General features: G+C 42.6%; 1 protein-coding gene across 3 annotated transcripts in view; it reads right to left on the reverse strand.

Annotated features, from left to right (window-relative positions):
* Positions 1-3323: 3323 nt before the first annotated feature.
* Positions 3324-16281, reverse strand: part of EXD2 (exonuclease 3'-5' domain containing 2) — a 71654-nt gene continuing 58696 nt past the window's right edge. For 2 of the 3 annotated variants that reach the window (XM_045522149.2, XM_045522148.2), the window contains exons 5-9: positions 10869-11200; positions 9724-9830; positions 9342-9477; positions 7896-8252; positions 3324-5781 (exon numbers count right to left, since the gene is read on the reverse strand). In XM_045522149.2, the coding sequence (XP_045378105.2) occupies positions 5562-5781; positions 7896-8252; positions 9342-9477; positions 9724-9830; positions 10869-11200 (1152 nt within the window). In that variant the 3' untranslated portion in view covers positions 3324-5561. The remainder of the gene's footprint in view (positions 5782-7895; positions 8253-9341; positions 9478-9723; positions 9831-10868; positions 11201-16281) is intronic. The other variant, XM_010962309.3, reaches the window with a different exon arrangement.

The following is a 16281-nucleotide window of genomic DNA, read 5'->3' on the forward strand; positions in this document are numbered from 1 at the left end:
CAAATCCGTGCTACAAACAAAACAAAACAAAACAAATACACTATACCTTTTTGGGGCTGAAACTAAGCATAAGGATGGACTGGAAAATGTATCTTCTGCCAGGTCACAGGGAATGGATATACAGAGAGAAAAATGTCTCTCGGCAGCTGATAAAATACCAACTTTTCACTTTGCATGACTGTCTCGCTGGCGGCCAGGCGAAGGGAAGCAGGATGAAGTCCCAGGCAAGTCCGGGTTAGACAGGAGCAGGCCCAGAGACGTCTCGCGTCTCCCTGTGAGTTAATCACAGCTTAGACTCATGAGGGGATAACAATGTGTTAACACTGTGGACCCCTCTAATTTTCTTAAGCAGTCGTGACAACATAAGAAAAGGGAGAGGATATTTTTAACTTTCTGGTTTAATGTTTTCCTTTTAAAGTATCCAATTCTTTTCAGTTCTCTCTATGGTATAACCTTAATTTCTCCTCTCTTTAAAATGAGAAACACTCTTCCTCCCTCCCCCAACATCCCCCCAACTACAACACTTGGAAAAATTGCCTCATTTCTACTCTATGCTTATCTCTTATTAAACCTTACAGCACTGGCAATGTGGGTGAAGATAAAAATTTCTCTCCTCTCTTTACGGTTAAATAGTGAACTGAATAGAAACGTGAGTCCCCTCTGGTGAGAAGAGTACTCTGATCCAGGCGGGGCTCAGATGGAGTCTGCGAGGCCAGGACGACATGGTGTCGCCGCCCGCTGCCTTCATCCCCCTTCTTGCCACGCACAGCCTCACTCCCAGGGCTGGAGGTGGGATGAGAGCGTGCAAGAAAGCAGAAGGTACACAGCACTCAAGGGCAGGGGCCACATAAGGAAACGGAGGGGTACATTACAGAATGCTACACTGGGAAGGCCCTTACGGCACATCTCATTCAAACTCCTCATTTTATAGGAACAGAGGGGAGCCCAGAAAAGTTAAGTGATTGGTTCCAAGACACATAGCTGATGGCCAGAACCAGAACCCAGGTCACCAACCCACTCTTCTGATCCTCCAACACACTACAGAACTGAGTTTAGGGAAAAGCAAAATATAAAGTTAACTCCATGGACTACACTCCCATCATCCCTGCCAATCAAATAAACGTACCTTCTTTAAAACCACCTGTGTCTTTTTTTTTTTAAACAACCCCGTGTCGTGATCTCCCATTTCTTTTCAGCCCCATGAGCTTACTAAGCTCAAATTTCTGATTTTTACCCAGGACTTAATAGATACCCTGGTGGCCTGAGAAGTCAGAATCCCAACACTGCCTCTGCATGTTGCAGCCTGAGAAGGGAGATCTTTGGGAAGCAGGAGCAGAGTATAAGTACCTTCTCCAGCTCAGGAATATCTGGACCACACATCATGCTTATAATAATGCTGACTGTAAACTCAGCAGCTTTTGAAGCTTATGCTGGCAGAAAGGCAATAGGCTACCCATCTAGCAAGAGAGAAAAATTTAAGAATTAATAACAAATAAGGAGGTTGCAAGGAGGGCAAATGCTTTTGAGTTCAGTCTGGAGGGTATGAGATTAACTGTCTCCATTCAGTCAGGGCAGAGAACACCGTTGAAGGCAGTGTGCACCACATGAGAGGAGGGAAGAGCCCAGGACATGCGGACCAGCTCACTTGACGTTCCCTGCTCCAGCGCACCGGAAGTCCGCCCTCAATTACCCAGCACATGACTACCCACTTGGTCCAGGACCCTCCTCCAGCAACAGAGCTGGCCACAGCCAAAGCTGGTCAGAAGGAAGCAACGGTCCCATCTTCCCAAATGACATGTTGGCAGTTAAGCAAGGACCTCAATGCCGCAAGCAAAAGCATCTCCCTGGCAGGGTTGGGGAATAGGTACTTTTGAACAAGAGGGATGTTTGGCTGCATGTCAGCCTTGCTCTGTCACCTGATGCAAAACTGCCCCAGGACTAGGGACAGGCAGGAAGTATTAGGCTCCAGCACGAGGGGGCTACTGGGTGAATATCTAAAAAGTATAGCTGAGTTCCAAAACACAAGTATTTTGAAGATTATGTATTATTTTGTTACTTAGATCAAGAGTTAACCATGTAAGAATTCTTACACCCTCTTTTAGCTTAACTCATCCAAGAAAAATTGATTCTCACTGTATTCCTGAGGGATGAGGTACTCTAAAAATGATCATGTAAACAACAGAAAAGATGAGAGGCCAGAAAGAAGGATCCTTTTAAAATATATAATAATTAACAAACTAGCAAGCTGAGAAACCATGATACTTCTCATGAGGGTGAGACATAAGTTAAAAAAAAAAAAGGAAGAAAAGATAAATGGATGAGTGACAAACTCAGAGAGAAAGGGTGGTAGCAAAGGATTTAAATTATAGTCAAATGTTAGGGCCCCAGACTAACAGGTAGAATTGGAAGCTGAACAAAGCTCGTTCTGCCTGCTGGGTTCCTAGGAGTCTAAAATGAGAGATTAAAATGGCTTTATTTCAACAGAACACATTTTGTCATCTGATCTCTATCTGTGACATGGATAAGAATAAGTGACTTATGGCTGCGCTCTTAAGAGGCAATAAATCCCTGAATATGGTGCCTTGTTTACTCTATGATGGCAAACCACTAATTGCTTGTCTATCAGGAAAATGAAGTCTATAACTTCTATTTTAAAATTAAACATTTTTATTTTTTATTTTAAAATAAGCAGTATTTCCAAAAAACACTGACTGCAAGGGGAAATGAGGCAATAAAGGATGGGAGACAGAAGGGAAGCAGAGAAAACACCCTGAGCCTGCAAACAGAACCATCAGGCACATTCAGAGAGGCCCTTCTCTGTCACTGTCCTCCCACTGCCACTCGTAAGGAAGCTCAGCAAATGCACAAGGACATGAGTAAAGGGTCAAAGAGAGGCATTGCCTTGCTAGAAACTCCTAAAAGGTGGTTATCAATTTGTACTCACTCCAGCAATGTGAGTTCCCCTCCTTGCAATCCAATTTCTAGGGTTCTCCTCTAAAGAACTGATCAAAGATACAGTGAAAGATTCAAACACAAAGAAGTTTATCACACACTCATTGACATTAACAGAGTATCTGAAACCACCGAAATTTTCAACAGTGTGGGAATAGATAATTAAAGTTAAGGTAAAGTTACTAGAAATCTACTTTTAAAAATTTAAAGACACAAGAAATTACTTGTGATATCATGTTACATGAGGGGAAAAAAAATAGGAAACCAAGCTGAATATATGACTCTCAACTTCGTTTAAATATTACATGTATTATATGCATTTAAAAAAAAATGAAAGGGGGATATTCATAAACATAACAGCAAAGATTAGCTCTGTTTTACATGGATTTTTATTCTTTCTTTAGATTCATCTTTAACGAGCATACACATTACTTTTATATCAGAAAAAATTTTTATTTTAAAATATGCTTACCCTAAAATAAGTCATTTGAGATAGTAACTGTCAGTCTCAGGGAAAGGATGCTAAAATCCAAGGCTGACTCAGAAAACAAAAAGGTTCAAATCCACACAGTAAGTCTTCCGAAAAAGACGAGAAATTTCTTATGCCACAGTCTACATTTTTCCTTTATCTTGGCTGCTGGCTCTACGTTACTAAGCTTTGTAGGGAGCTCTGCTGGAGAACCCATGCCTTCTTCCCACAGCAACCGCAGCACCTTAAGCAACCTCTTACATATTTCTCACCTCTTAGAATGAGGATCACAGGGAAAGAGAAAGGAAGAGCCCTACTCTCTTGCTTCAGAGGAAGGCATTTTTCTTTTAACGCTATCAAAATTACTCAAAATCAGATGTGCACAAACTGAAACATAAGTCATGAGTTATTCCAGGAAACATGTACAAAAGCCCCTTATTTCGTGAGAATGAATATAAAACAAGATCTCTGAGTGCCACCTCGTGGCAAGCCTGACTACTACGACGACCACCATCCATCCTATGGTTCTCCACCACCGGCTCTGTGCAGTACAGTCATGGAGACATGTGCCCCATAATAACCTGCTGCGTTGAACATAAGGTCCCCAAAACAAACTATTTGTTTTCAAGGATTTCTAGTTTAGATCCCAGAAATACCTGTTTGAGGACAAGCGGGAATGAAGGGGCAGAACAAAATGCAGGCCATACAGAGGTCGTGGGCTGCTGTGGACGGGCCAGCGCTGTGTGTCTGGGATGCTATGTGTGGGGGATATCTACACACACATACCACGGGCTGCCACACGGCAGGGACCTGTAGGATAAAGATCTCCTTCCCCAAGAATATCTACTGATTTTATAAAGTTATGAAGAAAAAGTTTTACATTTATAATTAGTGAACTCTGTGCTTAGAAGAAGTTTTATTTATCAATGTTAAAGCAACCATCACCAACTCGGGCATAATTCCAAAACAGAGCTCTTGTTGGATTCTGGCCATAAAATTCTTTTTTAAGCTTGTTAAGATCTTCTAAGTTAAGAAAGCTTTCTTAATACTTTAAAAAAATACTAATCACCAACAAGTTGGTTCGATGATCAAAGTGGCAGCCTCCCATTCTGAAAGATGAAACACCACCGTTTTGAACATCTAAACATACTAATTAATCTCAGTGTCCCAGGCCTGAGGGGAGATGGAGAAATCCTCTCACTGCAACCTGACCAAATGACGCTGGGAAAGAATTAAGAACTTAAAAGAGGTCAGTATTGCAAATCTGATGGAACACAGAACACTGAAGGGATCTGATACCGATTCTGAGAAAAGATCATCTTCCTCTCAGGAAGGGATTTAGCAAAAAATCCTTGTGGTTCAGGGCAGGGGGACCGCAATGAGCAGATGATGAATAGCACTCAAGGGAAAGCTGAGACAATCCCCCAAGTTTTCTGGGAGACAGTGCTTCTGCCTCCCTCTGCCCTACCCAGGTTGAAGGCCTATTTCCAAAAAAGGATTCCCTCCCACATTACGGCAGATGCATCTGGCAGGAGGTTGCTCCTTTGGTCCTGCACGTGGAAAGGGGAGGATTTTCAAGCATATGAAATAAACTGAAGTCACAGAGATGGCCTGGATACCAACCAGGTGAGTTGCAGGAGAGCAGTAAGCCAAAGAATTTATAAGTTTGACCTGGGAAAATAAATTTGACCCCTTTTCACCCCTCCAACTTCTGGAAGAATGTTTTCTTCCCTCCTCATTTGACAGGATTGAAATATTTGACAGCGCCTGTTTGAGATAAATCAACAGGGAAGAAAAGTATTAAAAATCTGAGAGTCTTGACAAAAACACTTCAGGGAGAAGCCTTCATCTGTCGTCTGAGCAGAGAAAGCAGAAGATGGGAGAGTAAAATGAAGGCCAAGGCCCCCACTTGTCCACAAAAATAAGAGTTCTTACCCGGCCCAATGAAAATTCAAAACCATAAGCTCCCCTTAAAAAACAACAGCTTTGCTCCACCAGAAGCACCCTGGGATCAGTACAGGTTAGTATTGTGAGTTGTGTCACCAGGCTTTGACAACTAATGGCATTAAAACAGGAAGAGGTGTCTTTTCAACCTTGGCTCCAGCTTCCCAGCTGTTCTTGCCTGGAAGGGAAGCCCCTATCAAGACAGCTTGATGGGAAGGTCTTCCCCGTATTTCCGGAGCAGCTTCTGATGGTTGTGGTCCACCGACCACTGCTGGGGCAGGTGCTTGGGCTGCATGGAGTCCAGGAAGTGCTGGCGCCAGCGGCTCTCCAGCTGCATGAGGGAGCGCAGCCCGCCCCGGGTGTGGCGCTGCACCACCTTCAGCCCATGAGGGATGTAGCTTTCATTGGAAATCCTGCTGAGACACAAAGTACAAGGGTCTGAGGGAAGCAAGCACAGGACAGCCTCACAATGGTGCCAAACACTATGGGTCAAGGAGCTTCCCTGGGGGTACATGAGGACGCTGCTGGACCCCTAAAGGGCTGGCACTTTGATGCTTTGAAAAACATCCTCTTTTTCATATCTGCCTTTTAAAAAATAGTTCCAATGTATTACACACAATCCAGCAGAAGGCACTGGGGGATTCTGTGCTGAACCTATAGGAAGGCCACTCACTGCATCTGCTCAGCCTCCATTAGAGGGGCCCCGCTGTCTGGCTGATGGTGGGTGAAGAATGTTGGTCCTTCATCAACTCCAGGGTTACCCAGTTACCAGCTCACCCTTCTTTTAAGTTACTCATTCTGAATCATATTCAGCCTTTATATGAGCTGTTGCATCAGCCCACCGGTTCCAGTTTTCATCACAGTGTAATGCCTGAATGTAAAATGAAGGTGGCATATTTCTTTGGTGCCTTCCTTCTCATAAAAAGAATGCCAAACCACATCCAAGAGATGTGTTTAGGTCACAGTGAAATGCTCCCAGGGTTGCTCGGTTGTGTGGCTAGTGCTGTTAAATGAGATGAACCCTGCCTCCTTCCTAAGATGCCCTGTGAACAGTGATGTCAGCTCATGTGAAGAAAGATCACCTTTCTTGAGGAAGCTCCCTGCCCACAGTCTCAGTTCTTCTCCTTGCATCTGCACCCCCCTCAATCCTCCCTCTCAAGACCACCCCCTGCACAGTCTAGCAGTATTCCTGCCCTCTGGGTAGCTGCAGGCATTTTATTATTTAGCTCATAAGCATCCCACTAACTTGTCTGACCTTCCCCAAACAGCTATTCTTCTTGGTCCTAGACATCCAAGTCCAGCACCCTTCCATCCAGGTCAGCAAGATGCATTTGTTAGTAAGGTCTGTGACTGAAAGGGGAAGTTTAGCTGTTTTAGGAAATACATCTGGGAATTGGTTAAAGGAGCCAATCTCATTCATTTCTAAAATGACCTTGGCAAGTTACTTCAACTTCGTGGGACCTAATATAGAACTTATAAAATAGTTATAAGGATAAAATTCAATAATAATTTTTTTAAACTTTGAAAGATTTTTAAAAATATAGGCTATAATGTTAGCAGTTACCAGTAAGAAATCTGAATTCTACCTTATAGGGTCGTTATAAGAAATAATGAAGGCAATTTATAGAAAGTTTATTAACTTGGTTAAATAGATTAGGGTATCAATAAAAATTTGTTCAATAAATATTTGTTGCTATAATCAAGTTTGGGGAGGTGGGTTTTTAGAAATTTTATAACAAACACTATAGGCAACCAGCATCAGTATCAGAATTTGTGAACTTATAAGTTTAATTATTTCAACCCTTAGAACTATTGAAAGAAGTGGCAGTTGGGAAGCAAAACTACAGCAGGTAGCCCAGAGTTTTTATCATCTGGGCCACGTGCCCAGTCATCTCTCAGCACCATAAAATGCTTCTCATTTAGGAACACTGAATTAAACGATCTGAATTCAACTATGTACTCATGGGGAAGGAGAGAGAAGCAAGCAAGGAAGGTAAAGGGTGAAAAGGAATTTAAAGAGTAACAACATCTCTAGCCAACATTCCACTCCGTGGGCCAAAACCCCAGAGTGCAGGCGAGACGGAAACATGGATCCATTTGTCCCAGTTCCCACAGATCTAGATAAGGGAAGAGTTGCAAAACCACAAACACTGTACTTCATGGGCAACTCCAGAGATTTGAGGGCATTTTTTGACTCTTATTTTCCTCTTATGTGCTGACCTTTTGCATAAAGTGTATAAGGCATTTGAACTCTCCCGCTAATCATGAAAATGGCTGGACATAAGTATATGACCTTAAAGGGTCAAGGACAGAAGGCAAGTCTCCTGTGGAAAGTAAATTAGCAAATAGATAGTTCTGTCCCACCTGCATGGTATCTTAAGCCACTGGAGACTTAATGGGATGAGCATGAGGCTGTGCCCTGACCTCAGTGACTAATGCTCACTCCCTGGCAAGCGTTCTCACTGAGCAGTCAGGGTTAATGTCACTGGGTTAATCCTCAATGCCCTGTGGGCAGCACTGTAGACTGTACCTGGTCTCCAGGCTGGCAGCCTCCTGAAGCATCTCGTCTGTGACCGTGTCTGTGTCATAAAACTCTCTGAGTGCCCGCAGCAGCTCCTCCTTTCGGTGAGCAGGCAGGCTCTCCGCGTTGAGTAGGGCCCTGGCCCCAGAACGCACCTGCCGGCGCTCAGGGTCTTCCAGCAGGCGCAGGCCCTCCTCGGAGCCAATGGGGGCCTGGAACTCCCTGGCCAGCTGCTGCTTCAAGTGGTTGTCATAGTAGTTGGAGATGGCGTGGCAGGAGGTGCAGAGCAGCAGCACGTCGTGGGAGTTGTGGTCCTTCATTTCAATGGGGAAGTGCTTTCGGTACTCGTGCGGAATCACGTTCTTCCTAAACGAGCCCCACCCGGAAGGCAATGCTCATTAGCATATGACACAGAACACACACAGAGTTGGCAGATGGGCTACTGGGATTCTGATCTGCGTCTAAACACGACTGAGATGCCCTGGGTGCCACAATTCAGCAGAGATGACATAAAAGCAATACTACCTATCTCATTCTTGGCCACCTACCTACATGCCTTAGGCTGCCCTCTCCCCCAAGTGAGTGCAGACTACCTGCTGCTGGACTTCACTGGCGGGCCAAGGGGAGGAAGAGGCTAATAACAACCTTTGAGAAAGCAGTGCTCCCACAAGGAAAAGTATCCGAGAAATAAGAAGAAATTCCAATGGCCCTTAACATCTGGAAAAGAACTTTCTCTCAAAGCATGTAGCAGATAACCTCTACTGAAATTCTGGAAGCCTGGTGATCTGTGAAAGCCAGTTTCCTTCATCTGAGGAATCCCTTATCTGAAACTATTTCCCTGGTTCATCGAAGTCCATCATCATTTTCTAAGGAGGACTAAGATCTCAGGAAAAACTCTTGGCAGCAACTATTTGTCTCACTTTGCAAGTGGAGAAGGAGGGAAGTGAGTTACTCCACAGAAACCAGCAGAAAGCCCAGATGTCTGGGCACCCCAGCCCAGTGGTAGCTTCACCTTCTTTGTGGGGGGACCTTGACTCAGAATAATCTTCCAGACTCTTCCAGAAGGTGCCTTCAGGTCATCTGGATACTTCATGGACAGTACCAAGAATCAGAAAGCTTGTGAGCCACTCAAGGGAGGATCATAAGGACACAGAGAGAAGGCACTGGTCTCCGTTCCTTCATGAGCGAAAGGGAACTACTCTCTTCATGGCAGTCTGTTACTGAGAAGTGTTTCATCCCAGAAACTAAGAACTGGCTGCCCCAGGACAGACAGGAGCCACTACAGCAAGACCAGGCAAGACGTCAAAGCTGTCGGGGAAACTGGGATGCCCCTAGGGACAAGTCTCTCAGCCAAAGTGGGCAGACTCAGCCAAGCCTACTGAGGGGCTCTGCGTGTGGCTTCAAGGGCAATTTCCATGAGAGGCAGACAAAACGGTAGCCTTGCCCCACACTCACCGAATGTATGAGTCTTTCTTGCCACACACTACACACAGGTTCTCTTTGACCATCAAGTAGTAGTCCCCCGGGGATTCGGGTCTCCCCGCAGGTTCGAACTGTAGCTTGACCACAAAAGGTTCTTCACTCACCAGCTCTTGGAGAAAAGAAGCAGTGTTAGCGTATGACTGCCCACTTCTCCCCTAGGGAAGAAGCACCACCTCAACTGCTCTCCTGTGTCCTGGTAGAGATCACTATTTCTGGGTTTTGAACAGCCCAGTCCCACGTGTCTCAAGGTCTCTCTGCCATCTTCCATCCATCCCTCTCCCTTATCTCACTCCAACTCCAGCCAGTGCCCACATGCACCGAATCACAGATCAAATATGACAGCTGAATCTCAAACCTCCAATGCCTTTGTCCAGGTACCACTGAGCCTTCCTTCGATCACAGGTGCAGAGGGGCTGTCCATCAGGAGCATGGAGAAAGCAGTTATCATAGAGGGGTGATTTTCTGTGGGGAAGGCAGAGAGAAATCTAAATCTGTGAGATAACTGTTGATCAAGCTATCAAATGCCTCCCTATGTTCTCTTCCCAGTGACCCAAGCTATTCTCAACGCTAGGGTCAAACATTACATTTATGGAAAAACAAAGAAACAAGGCAAAAAACCATGTTTACTCCTCCATCTGCACTGGGGTAGGAAACAGAAATTAAAATGAATTAGTTTATACTCTTAGTTTTTATATTTATGGATTGGGACATTAGGTAGTGTTTACATGGTTCAATTATGAAAGCAAATAGGAACAGAGCACCAAAAAAACTTCCCTGTAGAGTAACCACTGGATTAAACAAAGTAAATTAAAATTAAAGAACTTCAAGCTAAAGTAATGAGTGCCATGTGGATTTATTTCTGGTTCATATGCAATACTTGCTTCAATTTAATCATCCAATTCCTAAAGGCACTTTGCTATAGGGACCAAACTTCTACTCCAAAGTACTTATTAATCATCTTTCTGCAGTAGAGGCAGAAGCTGTACAGGAAAATTCTCATTGGCTAGAGAATAACATTGGCTTAGAGCTAGATGCCACTCTAATCAAATACCAAATGAACAAGAACTCAGACGATGCATTTCTCCTGAAAAGTATGAGGCACTTCATGTTATTCATTTTCACAGCTATCCTGAAGCAAACAAGGAATAACAATTATGCCCTCACTTACAATTGGAGAAGCACAGATCTGACGTCACATTGAGGTCAGTGACAAAGCTAGGTTAAGCTCTCCTCATTTCCACTCCAACTGCCCCCAAATAAAAAAGTATAAGAAGGGCAAAGGAAAAAAAATACACAAATAAACCAAAGGATAGCGCCAAAAAGAAAACAAAAAAAGATAGCCCCAAATGTCCTTGAAGGAAAGGAGTAATAAAATTAATCCAGGAGAGCCTCTGCCCCATTACTACACAAGCCATCTCCCCAGATCCAAGGGGAGGCATCTCGTCTTTTGCTGGAGGCTGGGCCTCTGAATCTTTACTAGACAAGAAACAACTCAGTTACCTGGCAGAATAGCCCACTCCCAAGGGCTTTCTTTTATGTTTTCTGGGGTCTCTTGCTTGGTGGTTGCCTGGCATTGTTCCATCAGTCTTAGACTTCTTATTTCTTGGCTTCTGCTGAGATTCTGTTGATTCCCCATTAACCTCTTCTCCCAATCTGCTGATTCCTTTACTTCGGAATGGGAGATCTACCACATCCTGGCATTTCTCCAAGACTTTTCTCCAGCCAATGCAGTCATCCTTTTCTTCCAGAGTTGAATTCCTAGAGAAAGGGTATCCAAGAAGATGGAGAAAGAGAGCCACTGAAATCTGGGCATCCCTGGCAGCATAAATTACCTGAAGAGAAAAGTCAGAGATCAGTGGAATCTGGGAGGCAAATCAGAGAGAGCAACTTCAAAGTCAATCACAAAGACAGAGACAACTTCTAAATTCTAATTCAGGATATACAGTAACCCAGACACCATGTACTCTTTAAAACCCTTCTATTATGAAAAATTTCAAACTGTGCAAAAATAAATCAAATAGCATAATAAATCCTTGTGTTTCCTATGTTTTTAACTAAAATAATAACTTACTCTAAATGCTCGAAATTCCCAATCTATATAAATCAGCCTAGTTTCTTTCCATCTGCCACCAAACCTGCTGGACAGATTTTTCTCAAGTTTGGGGTAGGGTAGTTACTAAAGGTCTGATAACTAGTACATGAACTTCGCTTTGGGAATGGTCATCATCTAGAACAACTGAAATCGAGACTCATTAGGAGGCCTGTGTAGTTGTTGATAAGAAACAAACTTCTGTACTTATTAATAAGATGTGCAAAACAATGAAAACAAACTATTTCAAACATGGATCTCAAGTCAAAAGTCACAAGGGCCCATTTCTGGAATTCATGTATTTAATAGTGTAAGTCATTCTCCCAAGCAACTGCTCACAGGCAAGCTGGCCATAAATAAAAGTAGTCAAAACTGTAATTAATTAATAGCTTTTTCCAAGAAACCATGTAAGGACTTTAAAATTTCTTTAATTCATCTTTACTAATGAAGCCTGGTAAATAATAATATTAGTGTGGATTTTTTTGTGGTTTTAGAATAATAGAAAAAAGAATAAAATAATAGAAAAAAAGGTTTAGATAAAATTTTCCACCTAGACCCAACAATTGACATCTCTATCAGCCAGCTGTCTTCCACAGGAAAAGAGGGTGCTTGAATGTGAATAGCTCAGAATGCCTTTTTAACAAATTGTTTTCAAATGATAAGGAAACCAAGGTTCTTTCAACAAATGGTGCTGAAACAACTGGATGTCCACATGCAAAAGACTAAAGTTTGACCCCTACCTCACATCACACACAAAAATTAACTCCAAATGGATCAAGAACCTACGTATAAGAGCTAAAACACAAGACTTTAGAAGAGAACATAAGAGTAAATGTTCATGACCTTGGGTTAGGCAACAATTTCTTAGATATGACACCAAAAGCATGAGCAAGAAAAGAAAAAACAGATACCTGGACCTCATCAAAATTTAAAACTTTTGTGCTTAAGTAAAAAGTCAATCTTCAGAATGGGAGAAAATACTTATAAATTATATATCTGATATGAAACTAGTGTACTGAATATATAAAGAATATATGTATAATGTGATATATATATACATTTATACATATGTATTATGTATTATATATATATCTTTTAAAACTCAACAATTTAAAGACAAATAAAACAATTAAAATATGAACAAAGGATTTGTATAGGCATTTCTCCAAAAAAGATATACAAACAGCCAATGTACAAATGAAAGATGCTCAGCACCACTGATCACTAGGGAAACGTTAATCAAAACCACAGCAAAATACCACTTCACACCTACTAGGATGGCTCTAGTCAAGAAGATGGTAATAAATGTTGGTACAGTTATGGAAAATTGGAACCCTCATACATTGCTGGTGGGACTATAAAATGGTACAGCTACTTTGGAAAATAGTTCGGCAGTTCCTCAACCAGTTAAACATAAAGTTATCATATGACCCAGTAATTCCATCCTAGGTATTTACCCAAGAGATGTCAACATAAAAACTTACACATAGATGTTCATAGTGATATTATTCTTAAGCCAAAAAATAAAAGCAATCCAAATCTCTACCAACTGATGAATGAATAAACAAAACGTGGTATATCCACACAATGGAGTGTTATTTAACAACAAAAAAGAAATGAAGTACCAATAAATGCTACAACATGGATGAACCACAAAAACATGGTAAGTGAAGAAGCCAATCACAAAAAAAAACATATTGTATAATTTTATTTATATGAAATGTCCAGAATAGGCAAAACTATAGAGACAAAAAGTAGATTAGTGGTGGCCTAAGGCTGGGGTATTGGGGAGGTGAGATGGGAAGTAACTGCTAATGAGTATAGGGTTTCTTTTTGGAGTGATGAAAATGTTTTAAAACTAGACTGTGGTAGGATTTTGAGGTCAAGATGGTGGACTAGTAGGACCACAAGCTCACCTCTTCTCAAGACTACGTCAAAACCGTAACTGACAGCTAAACAACCAATGGGGAAAAAAGACCAGAACCTAGTGAAAAAGATCCTTAACTGGAAACATAAAGAGGGAACCACAGTGGGAGGGTAGGAAGAGCGTGCTCACGAAATAATTGGGCCCATACTTCATCCCCCTGCCCCCGGGTAGGGGACCCACAAGCTGAAGAATAATGAAGTCACAGAGGCCCTCCCACACGAGTGAGAGTTCTGAGCCCCATGTCAGGCTCCCCAGCCCAAGGTTCCGGCACTGGGAGAAGGAGACCCCAGTACATCTGGTTTTGAAGGCCAGAGGGGCTTAATTCTAGGAGCCCCATGGGACTGGGGGAAACAGAGTCTTCGTTTTTTGGGGAAGTGTACACAGAATCTCACATGCACGAGGTCCAAGAGCAGAGGCAGTGATTTCATAGGAACGTGGGCCAGACCTGCTTCTGGTTTTAGAAGGGGGATGGCTCCTGGGGAAGTAGGGGATGGCTGTGGCTCCCCTAGGGGACATAAAAGCTGGTGGTGTGGGGCATTCTGGGAGTGTTCATCTACAAGAGCTTTCCTGGAGGTTGACATCTTGATTGGATCATTAGCACCAAGACCTGGCCCCACCCAACAGCCTGTAGGCTTAAGGGCTGGGAAGCCTCAGGCCAAACAACATAGTAAGTAGGAACACAGCCCCAGCCATCAGCAGACTTCTTGAGCCCCAAACGCCTCTAGACACAGCCCTACCCACCAGAGGTCCAGGACCAAGCTTCACCCAGCAGTGGGCAGGCACCAGCTCCTCCTGCCAGGAAACCTGCATAAGCCTCTAGCCCAGCCTCATCCACTAGGGGGCAGATACCAGAAATAGGAAAACCACAATCCCAAAGCCTGTGGAAGGAATCCACAAACACAGGCCAGACTCTACACTGGGACTGGCTGGACCCTGGCCCTTGGGTGACAAGAGAGGAATGTACTGCTGGGACGCACAGGACATCTCCCACAGAGGGCCACCTCTCCAAGGTCCTACCTAAAAATACAAATAGAAAGATAGACAATATGAAGCAGCAGAGGAATATCTCCCAGGCCAAGGCACAAGATATAATCCCAGAAGAAGAAATAAGTGATGAAGAGATAAGCAATTTATCCGAGAAAGAGTTTAGAGTAATGATAGCGAAGATGTTCAGAGAACTCAAGAGGAGTATAGATGCACAGAGTGAAGTTTTTAGCAAAGAGTTGGAAAATATAAAGAATACCCAAACAGAGTTGAAGAATAAAGTCACTGAAATGAATAACACACTACAAGGAACCAAGAATAGACTAAATGAGGCAGAAGAACAGATCCGTCAGCTAGAAGACAGATTAGTGGAACTCACTACTGCAGAATAGAGAAAAGAAAAAAGAATGAAAAGAAATGAGGATAGTTTAAGAGAACTCTGGGACAACATGAAGTACACTAATATTCACATTATAGGGGTCCCAGAAAGAGAAGAGAGACAGAAAGGACCTGAGAAAATTTTTGGAGAGATAATCACCGAAAACTTGCCTAACTTGGGGAAGGAAACAGTCACCCAAGTCCAGGAAGCACAGAAAGTTCCACACAGGATCAGCCCAAAGAGGAACACACCAAGGCACGTAGTCATCAAATTGACAAAAAATTAAGGATAAGGAGAAAATAAAATCAGCAAGAGGAAAGCAACAAATAACATACAAGGGAACTCTCATAAGGTTATCAGCTGATTTTTCAGCAGAAATTCTACAGGCCAGAAGGGAGTGGCACAATATATTTAAAGTGATGAAAGGGGAAAATTTACAACCAATACTCTATTCAGCAAGGCTCTCATTCAGATTTGATGGAGAAATCAAAAGCTTCACAGATAAGCAAAAGCTAAAAGAATTCAGCACCACCAAATCAGCTTTACAACAAATGTTACAGGAACTTCTCTAGTCATCAAACCACAAGAAAAGAGAACAAAAAGAAGAGAAAAAAAAGACCTACAAAAAGATTTCTCTGGCAATTCAGGGACTTTCATGGTTCCACATAAATTCTGGAATTGTTTGTTCTAGTTCTGTGAAAAATGTCCTGAGTATTTTGACAGGGGTTGTATTGGATCTGTAGATTGCTTTGGATAGTGTGGCCATTTTGATAATGTTGATTCTTCCAATCCAGGAGCACAAGGTATCTTTCCATTTCTTTGTATCATCTTCAATTTCCTTCATCAATGTTTTACAGTCTGAAGAATATAGGTAACCTCCTTGGTTAAGTTTATTTCTAGGTATTTTGTTGTTTTTGATGCAATGTAAATGTTTATGCCAGTTATAAAATTCTGGTTTTTGAAGTGAAAAAAAAGTGAATGAAGAGTTACAAATGGCAAAATGTCCTTCTTTCTTATGGGTGAGTTGTATTCCACTGTAGGTATGTGTTATATCTGCTTTGTCCATTCATCTGCTGATGTGCACCTGGGATGCTTCCATGTCTTGGCAACTGTAAATAGTGCCGCTGTTAATAGTGGGAGTATGTATCTTTTTGAATTAATGTTTTTGTTTTTCTTGGGTGTGTACCCAGGAGTGGAACTGCTGGGCCATGTGGTGGTTCTGTTTTGGGGTTTTGAGAAACCTCTATATTGTTTTCCATAGTGGCTGCACCAATTTGCATTCCCACCCACTGTGTAAAGGGGTTTCCTTTTCTCCACATCCTTGCCAACATTTGTTATTTGTGTTCTTTTTGATGATGGCCATTCTGACAGGTATGAGATGGTGTCTCATGATTTTGATTTGCATTTCCCTGATATTAGTGATGTTGAGCAGCTTTTCATGCTCCTGTTGGCCATCTGCATTTCCTCTTTTGGAAAAATGTCTGTTCAGTTCTTCTGCCCGTATTTTAAATGGGTCGTTTGTTTGTTTGCTTTT

The sequence above is a fragment of the Camelus bactrianus genome, chromosome 6 (assembly GCF_048773025.1).
Source record: "Camelus bactrianus isolate YW-2024 breed Bactrian camel chromosome 6, ASM4877302v1, whole genome shotgun sequence".
NCBI lineage: Eukaryota > Metazoa > Chordata > Mammalia > Artiodactyla > Camelidae > Camelus > Camelus bactrianus.